Genomic DNA, 17,111 nt, shown 5'->3' with positions numbered 1-17,111 from the left:
TTGTTTATGTTGAATAAGTACCTACTGTCCAGGTCACAAACTATAAATTAACAAAATAATATCCTTGTTTATTAAAAGTTTACTTAAAAATGTACGATATAAATTTTAATTATAGTTAATTATAAAATTTTATAAGATTATAAATACGATGTATATATCCCACTAAATATAATCAGTAGAATTGACATTGATCAAATGTCGATGGCACTAATTCATTGATGTCGATTCTACTTATTATTAGCTGGGATATGGGGTGCATACAACACACAATTCTCACTTTATTTTAAATTCTGAAGACATTGGCAGCAATATGTTCCAAGTAATTATTTTATATATATATTTATATTCATTTTGCATATGTAAAAATACACTTATTGAAATAAATTTATTTAGCCAATATTATCACTGTATTTTCATACACGTTGCTTTATAATAGGCAATAGTAATTTCAAGAAATATTTTAATCATCTTTTAGGCCTGGTTGCACCACGTTACTTTGATTTTAAGCAAGGCTTAAAATTCTCTCTGTCTCTGTCTCTCTTCCGCTTTAAAACGAGATAGAGAGAATTTTAAGCCTCGTTTAAAGTCAAAGTAATGTTGATACAATCGGGCCTTAGAGAGAAATTTATATTTCAAATTTGCTCTTACACCACTCTTTTTAAAGATACACTCATTTCTCGTTCAAGGTAACCATATGCGAAATGAAATACACGTAGGAGATCCTCCACCGACTATGTTAGAAAATACTATGAAGGAAACATGTTCCCAGTATATTACGTATTCCCCTTTGATGAACAACGGTTAGAACCCTTCTTCCCTATAAAATTTATTTCCTTATCTGCATCCCCGCAAAAGGATTTGCACGAAGCACGCAATAAAATTCCAGGAACTATAATCCTCACTAATAATGAAACGGCCAGCAGGTAGAAAGGGATAGGAAGGAATCAATTGCGTTCACGCACGAACGTTTATAGATAGAAGACGCACATGCGCATGTTGAACTGGCTGATGATCAGTTCACTGACGCTCAGTCAGTTACGTGCATCGTCGCGATTTAGTCATGCCTGATTATTCAAAGTCAAAGTCTATCAAATCCATAACGAATGGTTGGAACTATAGCATTCAAATGAACCGTTGGTTTCTGAAACCGATCGGCGTATGGCCGTTGACTCTCTGCGAGACCACGGTGGAAAAAATTGGTTGCATGATTCTGACGGTGATCAGTTGTTTATTGATATGTTTCCTGCTTATTCCATGTACTCTTTGCACTATCCTAGTAGACACTGATCTCGACACCAAGATCAGGATGATCGGTCCGGTCAGTTTTTTCCTAATGGCCGCGGTGAAACAATATATCCTCATTATCCGCAGCAAAGACATCGACGAATGCATTCGGCACATTCGCGTGGATTGGAGCCGTGTCGCGTTGAATCATGAGAAAGATCGAGAAATAATGGTGAACAATGCTAAGTACGGCAGATGGCTATCCTCCATCAGCGCGATCTTCATGTATTCCGCAGGTATATTCTTCACCACGGTAATGCCGATTTGCGCAAAGAGAACAGAGATTATTGACAACGAGACAGTGAGGTCGCTCTCCTTCCCAATTTATCGTGGTCTCTTCGATCCACGCACTACACCATCCTTCGAAATCGCGCAATTCACGCAAGCTTTAGCTGGTTACGTCATTTATACGATCACTATCAGCGTGTGCAGTCTGACAGCAGTATTTGTCATGCATGCCTGCGGTCAATTTCGAATACTCATGCTAAAGATGGAGGACCTCGCGGACGGAAAAGAGAGGAAGAGTGCGAATAGTACGCACGAAGGAAGACTCGGTAACATCGTGGAACATCATATTAGGATACTCAGGTAACATTGCTACATGAAGATTGTATCCACAGAAGAATGAAATTATTTGCAATTTTTGAAAATTTTTCTTATAAAATATAAGAAATCTAACATTATGATAAACAATTAATACAATATTACACACGAACAATTTTATAATTGAAGATAAACTTTGCGTTAGCAATCCTGATAATTATCTTATCAAACACATATCAAAAAATTAATATATTATTATATAAATATATTATGTAAATAGATTTTAGCTTTAAATTTTAATCACGTAACTTTCAGTTTTATCGATCGCACAGAGAAACTTTTAAACGAAATTTGTCTCGTGGATGTAGTCGGATGTACGCTCAACATATGTTTTCTAGGATTCAATATGATAACGGTACGAAACATATTTGCAAACAATATTTTAAGTAAGTTCATAATATAGTACAATTACATTTCATGCTCATAACATTTTGATGTTAGCCTTTTAGGAATGGGAACATCGTGAAACATTAGGAACAATGACATTTTGTTCATTGCTTGTATCTTTCACGTTTAATATATTTATACTTTGCTATATTGGTGAACTCCTTGCTGAACAGGTACTTAAATTGTAATGGCAGCCTCTACTATAATTAGAGGAAATTCACCGAATACGTACTGGTCACCTAAATCATACTTCATCAATATTTTATATTATTACTTAATATAGGCAACATTTAGTAACAGTAGTATAAAATAAATGAAAAATGAGTAATATAGACAAAGATATAATAGCCTACGCTTTGTTTTAAGGTGTTTAAGCTTAGTGGTGTTTTAAAAAATTAGGTATATCTGATATTAATTTTTAATTTAATTTGTATAGATAACGCGATCATCCAATTTTATTATAAATTTTTATATTTTTATAAAAAAAAAGATTTATTGTAGAATATTTTAATTGTATATAACATATTTGCAACCATTATAAAGATTAAACCGACATTTTTACAAAATTCATCAAGTTTTCTTCATACCATTACAGATAAGATTGATAATTGACAATAATAAAACTAATTAATATCAGTATAAATATCAAGTACATAAATATATATGAACCAATTTTATTTTGATGTTATTTGTCTTTTTATAATTCTTATTGAATAATTATTAAATACTTGATTTTTTTCAATAAATTATTAAATTATATAGTTATTAATAAGAATTAAATCTAGGTATTACCCAAATAACATGCATAAGAAATCTAAAAGACGTCTTTTAGACATTTTTTAGACATAAGACATCTAAAAGACATCTTTTAGATATTTTATGCAATATAAATGTTATCTGGGTAATTAATTATTACATATCAGTTAATGATTTTTTTTATTAATCTTATATTTTCAATTATTTTCGTTCATAAATTCATTACTTTCAAAATAAATACAATTTAAAAAAGACAGAAACGATTTAGGTGAAATTGTCTAAATCATACTTTTTGCAGCATATTACAAAAAGACTTATTAATTAATTTGTTATTGATAAAAAGTTAAACATATAATAAAACCTTACGCTACAATTTCTAATGTCATTTGCGTACAAAACAGTGCCAAATGGAAAATGTAACAAAAAATAGATTAAGTGATATTCGACAACTCTCCCTATATTGTTTATTTATATTATTTGAGATGAGACTTGAAATATTCTTAGAGTAACAGCAAAAAAAATAGAAATTTTATTTTATTTTCTCAACTTTACAATTAATTTCCTCGAACTAAAGGATTTCGATATTTTTCTATTGAAATTCATGTTAAATTTAATTTTACATTTAAAAAATCCAAATTTTTTATAAGAGCTTTGTAACGTAAATGACTGAGTTGTTAAACACATTATAAGAATTGTTGTCTATATACGTCATATACGACATAATTGTTGCCTACATAAAAATCATCAAAATGTTTTTAACAGTGTATACAAATCGGCATGAAGTCTTATATGATAAATTGGTATCGTATACCGAATAAGGGAGCACTCGGTTTGACATTAATAATGGCCATGTCGAATGCCACCATCAAACTTACAGCTGGAAAATTTATGGATTTATCCTTAGCCAGTTTTTGCAGTGTGAGTAGTATTAAAATTATTTTCACTTATTCATACATGAAAATTATTTTTGATTATTTATAAGAAATGGATAGAAGACAAAATTCCAGATTGTTAAAGCGTCCGTGGCTTACCTGAATTTACTTCGTACCTTCTACGTTTAATACGGTAAAATCATCGTTATCGAGATGTACTATATAGTAACATTAGTGCGTTAAAAAATATATTTAATAAAATTTAGATATATACGCCAGCATATTTGTTAATAAATCAAGTTATACAAATTATCGGTCACGTAAATATAAATTTAAATAGAATTAAATTGATTACGATATTGACAAAATTGAAATTACAGATTAACTAATTATACTCCCTATAAAATATAATATAAAGCTAAGTTATATGCTGTATTATGCAAAGTGTAAATATTTATATCCTACGCACTTATATACTGATTGTATTTCCAACGTTGCGTTACGCACTAGGGAAAGCAAGGATGCGTACATCCGCACAACTATATTAGAACTCGTAAATTTCACGTTATTACGCACTTTCATTCGTCATCGACATGACGATTCTCAGACATGCAATGACTGGAAAAGGGAGACCTATGTGCACGCACGTCTTCCCCTTACATTACATATAACAGACATGGAACGCACTTACACGCGATCACATCATTATTTTCCCGCGCTTGCGTCGTCACGCAGACATCAGGATGGTATCGTATGCGTATTTCAGTCGGCGTTGTACACTATGGACGACAGCATGCGCGATCGATCCCAACTTCCAGACAGGATACACAATATACATTACGAGCACGACATATACTACGCCATGCAGCTATGCCGATGGATCCTGAAACCAATTGGTATCTGGCACATGATTTATGGTCGCTCGTCGCAAAGCGAAAAACTTCTTTCGTTAATACTGATCTTCGTGTGTTTCTTTGGTCTGTGCTTCGTGCTTGTACCCGCCGGTCCCTACACTCTATTTCGTGAGAAGGACATTAACATTAAGGTCAAGCTTTTTGGACCGGTTGGATTCTGTCTAACTTCCGCGATCAAATATTGCTTCCTCGGAGCGCGTGCCTCGTCGATCGGAAGATGTGTCGAACATGTCGAGAGCGATTGGCGGATCGTGCGACATTACGACCATCGCAGAATGATGCTAAGGAACGTGCTGGTGGGCCGTAGACTAACGACGTTGTGCGTGATCTTTCTTTACACCGGCGGCATGTCTTATCATACGATCATGCCATTGTCTTCCAGAACGAAGACGAATGGTAGCTTCACAAGTAGACCGCTGGTTTATCCGGGATATGATCTCTATTTCGATCCTCAAGCAAGTCCCGCTTACGAGATCATCTTTGGTATGCATTGCCTATCTGCTATGATACAATATAGCGCTACAACAGCAGCGTGCAGCCTGGCTGCGAGCTTTGCGACGCACGCGTGCGGACAGGTGCAGATATTGATGACACTTTTGGATGATCTAGTCGATGGAAAGAGAAATAAAGGTACCAATGTGGAGAAACGTTTAAGATTGATAACGAAGCATCACGTGCGTGTGCTGAGGTGAGATGGGGAAAGCGCCGAGATAGTTTACATAACGCGTTTCTAGATTTATATGGGATAGATACATGACGCGTTTCTAGATTTACGACCGACGTGGAGAAAATATTACGTGAAATATGCTTACTGGAACTGGTTGCTGCAACCTTGATTATATGTTTGCTCGAGTATTATTGTATGACGGTAAGAAAATTACGATAGCAGACATGTATCACGATAACATAATTGTATCTTTTTCGTGTATAACAAGTTCTGTCGTATTTTTAATATAGCTGTTGATTTAAAATTACAATAATTGAAGGGCTTGCTGCAATAACGTAGCCAAATATGTAATATTAAATGACTCTTTTATTTATTACAAAGGTTAAGTTAATTAATATTATATTTGTTACGTGTTTATGTAGTGATTCGTATTTTTTACCTCTGCAATGTAATTAAGAATAATATAGAAAATTTTACTCATCTTATAATATTTGTATACACAATCTGCATTCCGTAATAAACTTTCTGAATATGTGTCAAATCATGAAAGAGTATTGTAGCATGTATAAATGTATTTTTCTCATCATTTTAACTTTAAAATTTACTTTCTCCGTTTTTACGAAATGAGTGTTACGTGTCTAATGTTGCAATAAGTCCTTTAATCATAATGAAATAGAAAGGATCTTCTTTTTTCATTAATAAATTGTAAATATCTAGTTATACATTTGTCTCCTCAGGAATGGGCGAATAGCGATGCCGTGGCCATCTTAACATATTTTATATTACTAATATCTTTAACGTTCAACATTTTAATATTTTGTTATATCGGCGAAATCCTCGTAGAAGAGGTATTTTTTACAATATATTGTTAATAATAAAAATTTTTTCAGAGATACAATTATTGAAAATCCATAATATATCAATCCCATTTTGATGAATGAATAGTAACAAACATAATATAATTTTGATATTCAATTATTTCTATTTTTATTAGTTTGGCAAAATTGGTTCAGCCGCGTATGAAGTTAATTGGTATGATTTACCCGGTCATAAGGCTGTGGATCTTGTAATGATCATTACAATGTCTTATTACCCACCCAAGCTTACAGCTGGCAAATTCTGTGATTTATCTCTCAATACTTTCAGTACCGTGAGTGTCATAAATAACTATTTTTACTGATTAAGTGACTCTGTACTTGTAATTCTACACTTGTAAAACTACTGATAACTTCCATCTTGTTCAATTCTATTCATTTATAATTGTTATTGTTACATTATTAAGTAATAGTTTTAAAGTTCACATTGTTTTTAGGTACTTAAAACATCCGTAGTATATTTAAATTTACTTCGGACAGTTACGCAATAAAACTTATACAATCCACAAAAAATATACAAAACTTATAGATATAATCCTCATTATTGTTCTTGGCAGTAAGTTTATTATAGATATATCTATTCTCAAAAAATAATAAATTAACGTATGTTACATTTATTATCTGTCATTATATGTCGTTCAATCAATTTTAAAAAATAGATTAGAATTATAATTGAATGATAAATGAAAAATAGATTATAAATACTGATAAATGAAATCAACTTACTATTATGATTTGATTGATCATAAGACAAAAAATGTACTGCGTTTAAAAATTAAAATTTACTGTATCAAAAAAAGAGAAAACTGTAAAACTGTAATACTAGACTGTAAAACTAGAAAACTATAATTGTAAAAATAACATATAACGTAAAATAACATATAATATAGATAACATTTAAAAAATCATCAATGGATTTCGTTTGAAAGATATCGAGGCTACGCATTGCGTGTGGAACACGTTATGAACTTTCAATCCCTTCGCGCTTGCACATCACTGAATGAGCCCACGGACAAGCAATGACCGAGGGGAGAATCAATCGCATACGCATGACTGAGCACCTGATCATACATGACAGCCATGAAACGCACATACACGCAACATTGAAGTCATTATTTTCCTGCGCTTGCGTTACGAGAAACGGAACGTCGCGCAACGTCCGCATGTTTCAGTCATCGTTATACTTCGTAGACAGCATGAGCTATCGATCTTCACTTCCAGACAGGATACACAATGTACGTTACGAGCACGACATATATTACGCTATACAGTTATGCCGGTGGATCCTGCAGTCGATCGGTATTTGGCACATAATTTATGGTCGCTCGTCGCAAAGCGAGAAGCTCCTTTCATTAATGCTGATCTTCATGAGTTTCTTCGGTCTGTGCTTTGTGCTTGTACCTGCTGGTTCGTACTTTCTATTCTACGATGAGGACATTGAAATTAAAATCAAGTTTTTTGGACCAGTTACCTTCTGTCTAACTTCCATGATCAAATATTGCTTCCTCGGAACACGTATCTCGACGATCGGAAGATGTATCGAACACGTCGAGAGCGATTGGCGGGTAGTACAATATCAGAATCATCGCAGAATGATGCTGAAGAACGTACTGATGGCCCGCAGAATAACGATGCTGTGCGTGATTTTTCTTTACGGTGGTGGCTTATTTTATCACACGATCTTGCCATTGTCTTCCAGAACGAAGATAAATGGTAGCTTCACAAATAAACCGCTGATTTATCCGGGATATGATCTCTATTTGGATCCTCAAGCAAGTCCCGCTTACGAGATCATCATTGGCATGCATTGCCTGTCCGCTATGATACAGTATAGCGCTACGACAGCAGTGTGCAGTTTGGCCGCGAACTTTGCGACGCACGCACGCGGACAGGTGCAGATATTGATGACGCTTTTGGATGATCTAGTCAATGGGAAGAAGACTAAAGGTACCAATGTGGAGAAACGTCTGAGCTTCATAACGAAGCATCACGTGCGTGTGCTGAGGTGAGACGGAGAAAGTGCCGAGATAGTTTACATCTATCATCATAGTATACATCAATCGCGTTTCTAGACTTATTTGGAGTAGATACATGACGCGTTTCTAGATTTACGACTGACGTGGAGAAAATATTACGTGAAGTATGCTTAGTGGAACTGGTGACCGCAACCTTGATGATATGCTTGCTCGAGTATCTTTTCTTAATGGTAAGAAAATTAGTATAATAGTAGCAGACACGCATCACGATAATATAATTATAGCTATCCGCGTATTATAAATTTTGTCGTACTTTTAATACAGCTCTTGATTTAATATTACAATAATTAAAGGGCTTGCTACAATAATATATGATATTGATAAAAATAGATGAGTCCTGTATTTGTTCCAAAAATCAGGCTAATTAATATTATATCTGTTATGTTTATGTAGTGATTAGTATTTTTTTCTATCTTTTAGCAATGTAAGTATTTGATGCAGATAAATTTTACTCATCTCATAATATTCCTTATTCACAATTTGCAACCTGTAATAATCTTTTCCGATATATCAAAACATGAAAGTTTTTGTAATACCATATATGCAAATATATGTATTTTTAATGTTAGGGTGCGTTCAGATTATTATCGAGCCGAAACTCGAGTCAAAACTCAAGACGAATCTTGCGAACCGCGAGTATTTCGAAACATTTGTTACGCCGCTCGGCAAAAAGCAATGAAAGTTAGCCGAAATATTTGCGGTTCTATATTCGGCTCGAGTTTCGGCTCGATAATCTGGACGCTCCCTGAGGCTTTACTGTCTATGTTTTTATAAAATATGAGTTAGTATAGTGTTGTAGCAAGTACTTTAACTGTAACGAAACGGAAACAGTCTTCTTTTTGCACTGATAAATTATTAAGATCTACTTACAATTAGTTGTATATTTATCTTCTCAGGAATGGGAGAATAGCGACGCCGTGGGCGTTATGTCGTATATTTTGTTATTTGTAGCCTTAACGTTCAACGTTCTAATATTTTGTTATATCGGCGAACTTCTCGTAGAAGAGGTATTTTTACACTGCTGACAATAAAAAATTTTTTTCAGAATATCTTCAATCATCAAAAATTCATAGTATATAAATTCTATTTTAAATAAATAATAACTATTGTAATATTAAATTATTTCTATTTTCATTAGTTTGGCAAAATTGGCTCAACCGCGTATGAAGTTAATTGGTATGATTTATCTGGCCATAAGGCTGTGGATCTTATTATGATTATGATGAAGTCTTATTATCCACCCAAGCTTACAGCTGGCAAATTCTGTGATTTATCTCTCAATACTTTCAGCGCCGTGAGTGTCATGAGTAACTATTGTTATTCTATTGTTTAATTCTATACTTGTAATTCTACTCTTGTAAACTGATAGTTTCCATCTTAATCAATTCTATTTCATTCTTTTATAATTGTTATAATTACATTATTAATTCATGTTTTTAAAGTTTACAACATTGTTTCTAGGTACTTAAAACATCCGTAGTATATTTAAATTTACTTCGAACAGTTACGCAATAAAACTTAAATAATCCTTATTATTGTTAGTGGCAGCAAATTTGTAATAGATATATTTTTTCTAAAAAAATATTGTATAAAAATCAATAATAAATTGACATATGTCACGTTCATTAGTTGTTGTTCAATTAAAATAGATAAATTATTAATTTAACTCACTATTAAATTAACTTACTCTATTATGATTTGATTGACCTTGAGACAAGAAATCAATTGTACTATTTAAAAAAAAATTAAAATTTACCATATGAGAAAAAAGAAAACTGCAATTATATTGTAAAATAATATATAAAATGCATATTATATGTAATGTAAAAATAATATTCAAAAAAGTCGTCAACAATGAATCTCGCTTGAAAGATATCTAAGTTAAGCATTGTGTATGGACTCGTGTTATGAACTTCCGATCCCTTCGCGCTTGCACATCACTGAATGAGCCCACGGACAAGCAATGACCGAGGGGAGAATCAATCGCATACGCATGACTGAGCACCTGATCATATATGACAGCCATGAAACGCACATACACGCAACATTGAAGTCATTATTTCCCCGCGCTTGCGTCACGAGAAACGGAACGTCGCGCAACGTCCGCATGTTTCAGTCATCGTTATACTTCGTAGACAGCATGAGCTATCGATCTTCACTTCCAGACAGGATACACAATGTACGTTACGAGCACGACATATATTACGCTATACAGTTATGCCGGTGGATCCTGCAGTCGATCGGTATTTGGCACATAATTTACGGTCGTTCGTCGCAAAGTGAGAAGCTCCTTTCGTTAATGATGATCTTGATGAGTTTCTTCGGTCTGTGCTTTGTGCTTGTACCTGCTGGTTCGTACTTTCTATTCTACGATGAGGACATTGAAATTAAAATCAAGTTTTTTGGACCAGTTAGCTTCTGTCTAACTTCCGTGATCAAATATTGCTTCCTCGGAACACGTATCTCGACGATCGGAAAATGTATCGAACACGTCGAGAATGATTGGCGGGTAGTACAATATCAGAATCATCGTAAAATGATGCTGAAGAACGTGCTGATGGCCCGCAGAATAACGATACTGTGCGTGATTTTTCTTTACGGTGGCGGCTTGTTTTATCACACGATCTTGCCATTGTCTTCTAGAACGAAGATAAATGGTAGCTTCACAAATAGACTGCTGATGTATCCGGGATATGATCTCTATTTGGATCCTCAAGCAAGTCCCGCTTACGAGATCATCTTTGGCATGCATTGCCTATCGGCTATGATACAATATAGTGCTACAGCAGCAGCGTGCAGTCTTGCTGCAAGCTTTGCGACGCACGCACGCGGACAGGTGCAGATATTGGTGACGCTTTTGGATGATCTAGTCAATGGGAAGAGGACTGAAGGTACCAATATGGAGAAACGTCTGAGCTTCATAACGAAGCATCACGTGCGTGTGCTGAGGTGAGACGGAGAAAGCGCCGAGATAGTTTACATGACGCGTTTTTAGACTTATTTGGAGTAGATACATGACGCGTTTCTAGATTTACGACTGACGTGGAGAAAATATTACGTGAAGTATGCTTAGTGGAACTGGTGACCGCAACCTTGATGATATGCTTGCTGGAATATTTTTTCTTAATGGTAAGAAAATCACGGTAGCAGACACGCATCACGATAATGTAATTATAGCTATCTGCGTATTACAAATTTTGTCGTACTTTTAATATAGTTCTTGATTTAATATTATAAATAATTAAAGGGCTTGCTATAATAATATATATTGATAAAAATGGATGAGTCCTGTATTTGTTCCAAAGGTCAGACTACTTGATATTATATCTGTTATGTTTATGTAGTGATTCGTATTTTTTTTTATCTTTCAACAATGTAAGTATTTGATGCAGACAAATTTTACTCGTCTCATAATATTCCTTATTCACAATCTGCAACCTGTAATAATCTTTTCCGATATGTCAAAACATGAAAGTTTTTGTAGAATATACAAATAAATATTTTTCACGTTAGGGTGCGTTCTGATTATTATTGAGCCGAAACTCGAATCGAAACTCAAGACGAATTTCGCCGCGAGTATTTCGGTAAACATTTGTTACGCTGCTCGGCAAAAGCAATGAAAGTTAGCTGAAATGTTCGCGGTTCTGTATTTGGCTAGAGTTTCGGCTCGATAATCTGGACGCACCCTTAGAGTTTATTGTCTATGTTTTTACAAAATGTGAGTTAATATAGTATTGTAGCAAGTACTTTAACGAAACGGAAATAGTCTTCTTTTTGCATTGATAAATTATTAAGATCTACTTACAATTAGTTGTATATTTATCTTCTCAGGAATGGGAGAGTACTAGCGACGCCGTGGGCATCATGTCGTATATTTTGTTATTTGTAGCCTTAACGTTCAACGTTCTAATATTTTGTTATATTGGCGAACTTCTCGCAGAAGAGGTATTTTTTACGCTGCTGATAATAAAAATTTTTTTTCAGATCTTCAATCAAAAATTCATAGTATATAAATCCTATTTTAAATAAATAATAGCTATTATAATATTCAATTATTTCTATTTTCATTAGTTTGGTAAAATCGGCTCAGCCGCGTATGAAGTTAATTGGTATGATTTACCTGGCCATAAAGCTGTGGATATTATTATGATTATGATGAAGTCTTATTATCCACCCAAGCTTACAGCTGGCAAATTCTGTGATTTATCTCTCAATACTTTCAGCGTCGTGAGTGTCATGAATTAAGTAATTCTATACTCGTAATTCTACACTTGTAGATTGATAGCTTCCATCTTAATCAATTCTATTCATTCTTTTATAATTGTTATAATTACATGATTAATTCACGTTTACATTGTTTCTAGGTACTTAAAACATCCGTAGTATATTTAAATTTACTTCGAACAGTTACGCAATAAAACTTAAACAATTCTTATTATTGTTAGTGGCAGCAAATTTGTTATAGATATATTTTTCTCAAAAAATATTGTATAGAAATCAATAATAAATTGACATGTCACATTCATTAGTTGTCATTCAATTAAAATAGATAAATTATTAATTCAACTTACTATTAAATCAACTTACTCTATTATGATTTGATTAACCTTGAGACAAGAAATCAATTGTACTATTTAAAAAAAAATTAAAATTTACCATATGAGAAAAAAAGAAAACTGCAATTATATTGTAAAATAATATATAAAATGCACATTTATATTATATGTAATGTATAAATAATTTTCAAAAAGTCGCCAACAATCTCGCTTGAAAGATATCTAAGTTAAGCATTGTGTGTGAACTCGTTATGAATTTCCGATTCCTTGCACATCACTGGACGAACCCTCGGACGAACAATAACCGGAGGGAAAGTCAATCGTTCGCATACGCATGGCTAAGCACCTAGTCATATACATATGACAGACATAAAACGCACATGCACGCGATACTGAAGTCATTACTTCTCCGCGCTTGCGTCGCGAGAAACGGAACGTTGCGTAACGTCCGCGTTTCAGTCATCGTTGCGCTTCGCGAGCGACAGTATGCGCGATCGATTCCAACTTGCAGGAAGAACGCTCAAGATGTACAATGTACACCATAAGCACGACATACGCTACACAATGCAGCTGTGCCGCTGGGTGCTAAAACCGATTGGCATGTGGCACCCGATCTATGGTCATCCGTCGCTAAATGAGAAGTTCATCTCGATAATATTGATCGTCATGTGCTTCTCCGCTCTATGTTTCGTCCTGATACCTGCCGGATTTTATACTTTATTTCGCGAGAAGGACATCAACATTAAAGTCAAGCTTTTCGGTCCGGTCGGCTTCTGCCTGACTAACACGATCAAATATTGTTACTTTGGTGCGCGTGCTACCGCGTTCGGAAGATGTATTCGACATGTCGAGGACGATTGGCGGATCGTGCAGCATCAAACTCGCGAGATAATGCTGAAGAAAGTGCTGATAGGACGCAGACTCACCACGCTGTGTGCGATTTTCCTTTATACCGGTGGATTATCTTACCATATAATAATGCCGTTATCTTCCAGACAGGAAATTAACGAGAACTACACGATTAGAATACATACTTATCCCGGTTACGACATGTTTTTCGATCCTGGAGCCAGCCCTGCTTATGAGATCGTGTTCTGCATTCATTGCCTATTCGCGATGATCACGTATCACATCACGACGGCATCCTGTAGCTTGGCAGCGATTTTTGTAACACACGCGTGCGGGCAAATAGATATACTAATGTTATTGTTGGACGATTTGGTTGAAGGGAAATGGAGCAAGGACACCACCGTGAAAAAACGTTTGAGCGCGATAGCGAAACATCATGTACGAATACTGAGGTAAGTGGAAAATGCGAGGAAAGTGTGCAAGTAGATACATATTGAGCGTGATTTTCTAGATTTTTGGATAGATACGTGACACGCTTCTAGATTTTCGGCCAGCGTGGAGGAAGTGCTACGCGAAATATGTTTACTGGAACTGCTGACTTCTACCTTGACTATATGTTTGCTCGAATATTATTGCCTAACGGTAAAGAAAATAATATCGATGTAATATTGACATTACGATAACATAATCTTTCTTAAAGTTATATGCAAAATTCAGTTTGTATAGACAATTTTGTTGAACTTTGTGATAGTACATTTTACCTTCTCAGGAGTGGAAAAATAGCGATGCCATAGCCATCTTGACATATTTCATCTTGTTGATATCTTTCACATTTAATGTTCTGATATTTTGTTACATCGGTGAGCTCCTCGTGGAACAGGTATTTTCGTAATATTTGTAGCATAAGAATATTTTTCACTTATCTTTTACTGTATTACTAATGAGTTGGTTTAATTCTGCAATACAAAAAATTGCAATAGAAAGAAGAGGAAGAATATAAATTTCATTATTAATATCTATTTTTCAAAGAATGTTTAAAATGTGCTTTATTTAATTATTATGATTTTGTAAAAAATTTCTCAAATGCAATGAAAAAAAAGTACTAAATTTGGTAATTATTTACATTAGGAAATCTTTCCAATGATCTTGATCTTGATATATGTTGTCAAAGTCATGATTCTAAGTGACCTTCAACAAGTTTTAGCGCTCGTTATTCATTAAAAAGTTATTAACAGTCAAAGTTGATAATTATTTCCCTGTTTAATAAAAAGTTAACATAAAAAGTCAAATAACTCTAGGCAGGGAGAGAAGTACGGAATAGACCGATTAAGGCACGATTTTCGCGCAGCGAAATCTATCTCATCTCCCCCTTGCCTAGAGACGCACGACTTTCCACGCGGAAGTCCATCCTAGTATTGGGTGGCCTTCGCTTTGTATGGAAAGTCATGCGCCCTTAAGCAAGGGGGGGGGGGATAGAGTGGACTTTTTACGTGGAAAGTCGGACGCCCTTTGACAGGAGGAAGATGAAGTAGAACTCGCTTCGCGTAGAAAGTCGGACGCTCCTTGACAGCAGAAGTGGGATGAAACTCGCTTCGCGTGGAAAGTCATATTCCTTTAATCGGTCCACCTCAAACCTGTCTTCCTGTCTAGATTATCTCACTTTTCATGTGTAAAGCAGGGAAATAATTACTAACTTTAACTGCAAATAACTTTTTAACAAATAAAGAGCGATGGTTAAAACTTGTTGAAGGTCACTAAGGGTCATGATCTTGACAACATATGTCAAGATCAAGGTCATTGATTCTGTAATGTAAATAATTATAATTATATATCTAAATTTTAATAAATATTTGTTTAAATAGTAACTAAATATTTATTAAATGTAAACATATATTTATTTATACATGAACTATTAATTTGATTAAATTTTTTTATTGAATAAAGATTTATTTACTGTAAATAAATGTTTAGTTAGTACTACTTAAATAAATATTTATTAAAATTAAAACATTTGCAAATGTTTTTTCATATATGCATATAGTAGATTATACATAATAATGTATTTTATGAAATCTTGCACACATAATAGAAAATATAAGTGCATTTATGTATTAATGTTTCGTATTTTCAGTACAGCAAAATTGGTGCCGCTGCTTATGAAATCGATTGGTATAATTTATCTGGGAATAAAGCTCTCGAACTCGTGCTAATCATCGCAATGTCTCATTATCCGCCTAAACTTACAGCTGGCAAATTTATCGATTTATCCATGAATACATTTGGTGTTGTAAGTTTCTCACACAATTATTATTATTATTGCTTAATTGTCAAACTTGATTGTTAATTTATCTATGTATGAGACTGTAAAAAAAAATTTTTTTTTTATTTACTTAGCTCAAAAGTTTCCATTTCATACCAAAAGAACACTCCTAAATTTTTATTAAAAAATATTAAGATTTAGAGATCGCTAGTAAACGATTTTTAAATCAAAGTTTCGATTTTCCTTGATATATTTTGATTTTATACAAAAATGAGTTAATCCAGATTTTAAATGTATTATTGTATGTTTTTTTTTTTGATCGCTGATCAATAGTTCATTTAGCTCCATTATATAGGCTTAAGAAATATAGTCCTATTAATATGAAAAAATGATTAAGTTTTGAGTTTAAGATCGGTTTTAGCAGGATTCTAACCGTTCAAATGTGTCGTTACTCCTCTCCAATTGTAGGTCTGTTCACCCAGAACAAGATTCAGTTAGAATTTTCCCAGGACCTCCTAAAAAACTTATTGCATCGCGATCAAAAAAACATACAGTACCTCGTTTGAAAGCCATTTTTGCAGATTAAGCCATTTTTGCACCAAATCAAACATGTATTAAGGAAAATCGAAACTTTGATTTAAAAATCATTCACTAGAGACCTCTAAATCTTAATATTTGTTTATAAAAATTTAAAGTCCTTTCAGTGAAATGGAAGCTTTCGAGCTAAGTAGCCGATTAAAAAAAATTTTATTGACAGTCTACATTGTGTGTGCATGCGTGCGTGCGTGCGTGTGTACTCTCTCTTATTTATGTAATTCTGAATCATGTCACTTTCATATCACTTTCAGGTACTCAAATCATCAGTAGTATATTTAAATTTACTTCGTACGGTTACAGAATAAAATTTATATTCCATATACTACTCTAGCTTTTACTATTTAAAATTTGCGAGACAGATCTATTTTTATTATAGATATTGTACAGAGGAAATGTGTATTAATAATAAAATAATATATTATAATCTTCGATTAATTCAGATATTACTAATTATT

General features: G+C 33.8%; 5 protein-coding genes and 2 long non-coding RNA genes across 42 annotated transcripts in view; 5 read left to right on the top strand and 2 right to left on the bottom strand.

Annotated features, from left to right (window-relative positions):
* Positions 1-17,111, bottom strand: part of LOC147909995 (uncharacterized) — a 200,825-nt gene that overhangs the window by 83,702 nt on the left and 100,012 nt on the right. For 9 of the 31 annotated variants that reach the window (XR_015544912.1, XR_015544911.1, XR_015544913.1 and 6 more), the window contains exons 1-2: positions 10,082-10,171; positions 9,265-9,415 (exon numbers count right to left, since the gene is read on the bottom strand). The exons of 7 other annotated variants lie outside the window; for them this stretch is intronic. This is a non-coding gene — a long non-coding RNA (uncharacterized LOC147909995). Of the gene's footprint in view, positions 1-277; positions 367-4,371; positions 4,663-7,084; positions 7,172-9,264; positions 9,416-10,081; positions 10,240-12,199; positions 12,289-14,560; positions 14,756-17,111 lie in introns of those variants that run through there. 15 more of the 31 variants (XR_015544933.1, XR_015544934.1, XR_015544931.1 and 12 more) reach the window with 9 other exon arrangements.
* LOC105148411 (odorant receptor 82a-like) lies at positions 1,061-4,340 on the top strand. 3 transcript variants are annotated; one of them, XM_011060118.2, is made up of 5 exons: positions 1,061-1,872; positions 2,143-2,242; positions 2,337-2,447; positions 3,793-3,948; positions 4,038-4,340. In XM_011060118.2, exons 1-5 carry the CDS (start codon positions 1,061-1,063, stop codon positions 4,089-4,091), a joined length of 1,233 nt encoding a protein of 410 aa, XP_011058420.2. In that variant the 3' UTR covers positions 4,092-4,340. The 3 variants fall into 3 exon arrangements, with proteins under 3 accessions (XP_011058420.2, XP_087261805.1, XP_087261806.1); XM_087405679.1 differs by having other exon boundaries at positions 4,023-4,340; XM_087405680.1 differs by lacking the exon at positions 2,337-2,447 and having other exon boundaries at positions 4,023-4,340.
* LOC105148412 (odorant receptor 10-like) lies at positions 4,670-6,880 on the top strand. 2 transcript variants are annotated; one of them, XM_087405684.1, is made up of 5 exons: positions 4,670-5,504; positions 5,585-5,684; positions 6,221-6,331; positions 6,478-6,633; positions 6,796-6,880. In XM_087405684.1, exons 1-5 carry the CDS (start codon positions 4,684-4,686, stop codon positions 6,847-6,849), a joined length of 1,242 nt encoding a protein of 413 aa, XP_087261810.1. In that variant the 5' UTR covers positions 4,670-4,683; the 3' UTR covers positions 6,850-6,880. The 2 variants fall into 2 exon arrangements, with proteins under 2 accessions (XP_087261810.1, XP_011058421.2); XM_011060119.2 differs by lacking the exon at positions 6,221-6,331.
* On the top strand, positions 7,378-10,145 carry LOC105148373 (odorant receptor 22c-like). 2 transcript variants are annotated; one of them, XM_087405619.1, is made up of 5 exons: positions 7,378-8,363; positions 8,465-8,564; positions 9,291-9,401; positions 9,533-9,688; positions 9,856-10,145. In XM_087405619.1, exons 1-5 carry the CDS (start codon positions 7,378-7,380, stop codon positions 9,907-9,909), a joined length of 1,407 nt encoding a protein of 468 aa, XP_087261745.1. In that variant the 3' UTR covers positions 9,910-10,145. The 2 variants fall into 2 exon arrangements, with proteins under 2 accessions (XP_087261745.1, XP_011058381.2); XM_011060079.2 differs by lacking the exon at positions 9,291-9,401.
* Positions 10,350-12,919, top strand: LOC105148414 (uncharacterized). Its single transcript, XM_011060121.2, has 5 exons — positions 10,350-11,343; positions 11,424-11,523; positions 12,226-12,339; positions 12,466-12,621; positions 12,759-12,919. Exons 1-5 carry the CDS (start codon positions 10,358-10,360, stop codon positions 12,810-12,812), a joined length of 1,410 nt encoding a protein of 469 aa, XP_011058423.2. The 5' UTR covers positions 10,350-10,357; the 3' UTR covers positions 12,813-12,919.
* Positions 12,268-13,071, bottom strand: LOC147910000 (uncharacterized). Its single transcript, XR_015544941.1, has 3 exons — positions 12,982-13,071; positions 12,515-12,706; positions 12,268-12,354 (listed from the first exon to the last, which is right to left on the bottom strand). It is a non-coding gene; the product is annotated as an uncharacterized LOC147910000 (long non-coding RNA).
* Positions 13,432-17,078, top strand: LOC105148415 (4-vinylanisole receptor-like). 2 transcript variants are annotated; one of them, XM_087405685.1, is made up of 5 exons: positions 13,432-14,251; positions 14,342-14,441; positions 14,569-14,679; positions 15,931-16,086; positions 16,908-17,078. In XM_087405685.1, the coding sequence occupies exons 1-5, from the start codon at positions 13,437-13,439 to the stop codon at positions 16,959-16,961; spliced, it is 1,236 nt and encodes a 411-aa protein (XP_087261811.1). In that variant the 5' UTR covers positions 13,432-13,436; the 3' UTR covers positions 16,962-17,078. The 2 variants fall into 2 exon arrangements, with proteins under 2 accessions (XP_087261811.1, XP_087261812.1); XM_087405686.1 differs by lacking the exon at positions 14,569-14,679.

Source organism: Acromyrmex echinatior, chromosome 4 (genome assembly GCF_024713525.1).
Source record: "Acromyrmex echinatior isolate Ae372 chromosome 4, ASM2471352v2, whole genome shotgun sequence".
Taxonomy (NCBI): Eukaryota; Metazoa; Arthropoda; class Insecta; order Hymenoptera; family Formicidae; genus Acromyrmex; species Acromyrmex echinatior.
The sequence above is the reverse complement of the archived record's forward strand: the minus strand, read 5'-3'. Positions and strand labels throughout refer to the sequence as shown.

Bases quoted from the DNA above. Each gene is read 5' to 3' on its own strand.
- LOC105148411 (XM_087405679.1), top strand. From the start codon at position 1,061: ATGCCTGATTATTCAAAGTCAAAGTCTATCAAATCCATAACGAATGGT. The intron at 2,243-2,336 runs GTACGAAACATA...TTAGCCTTTTAG, and splicing joins TAGGATTCAATATGATAACG to GAATGGGAACATCGTGAAAC. The intron at 2,448-3,792 runs GTACTTAAATTG...TGTTTTTAACAG, and splicing joins GTGAACTCCTTGCTGAACAG to TGTATACAAATCGGCATGAA.
- LOC105148412 (XM_087405684.1), top strand. From the start codon at position 4,684: ATGGACGACAGCATGCGCGATCGATCCCAACTTCCAGACAGGATACAC. The intron at 6,332-6,477 runs GTATTTTTTACA...TATTTTTATTAG, and splicing joins GCGAAATCCTCGTAGAAGAG to TTTGGCAAAATTGGTTCAGC. The intron at 6,634-6,795 runs GTGAGTGTCATA...CATTGTTTTTAG, and splicing joins CTCTCAATACTTTCAGTACC to GTACTTAAAACATCCGTAGT.
- LOC105148415 (XM_087405685.1), top strand. From the start codon at position 13,437: ATGCGCGATCGATTCCAACTTGCAGGAAGAACGCTCAAGATGTACAAT. The intron at 14,442-14,568 runs GTAAAGAAAATA...TTACCTTCTCAG, and splicing joins TCGAATATTATTGCCTAACG to GAGTGGAAAAATAGCGATGC. The intron at 16,087-16,907 runs GTAAGTTTCTCA...TATCACTTTCAG, and splicing joins CCATGAATACATTTGGTGTT to GTACTCAAATCATCAGTAGT.
- LOC105148373 (XM_087405619.1), top strand. From the start codon at position 7,378: ATGACCGAGGGGAGAATCAATCGCATACGCATGACTGAGCACCTGATC. The intron at 9,402-9,532 runs GTATTTTTACAC...TATTTTCATTAG, and splicing joins GCGAACTTCTCGTAGAAGAG to TTTGGCAAAATTGGCTCAAC. The intron at 9,689-9,855 runs GTGAGTGTCATG...CATTGTTTCTAG, and splicing joins CTCTCAATACTTTCAGCGCC to GTACTTAAAACATCCGTAGT.
- LOC105148414 (XM_011060121.2), top strand. From the start codon at position 10,358: ATGACCGAGGGGAGAATCAATCGCATACGCATGACTGAGCACCTGATC. The intron at 11,524-12,225 runs GTAAGAAAATCA...TTATCTTCTCAG, and splicing joins TGGAATATTTTTTCTTAATG to GAATGGGAGAGTACTAGCGA. The intron at 12,340-12,465 runs GTATTTTTTACG...TATTTTCATTAG, and splicing joins GCGAACTTCTCGCAGAAGAG to TTTGGTAAAATCGGCTCAGC.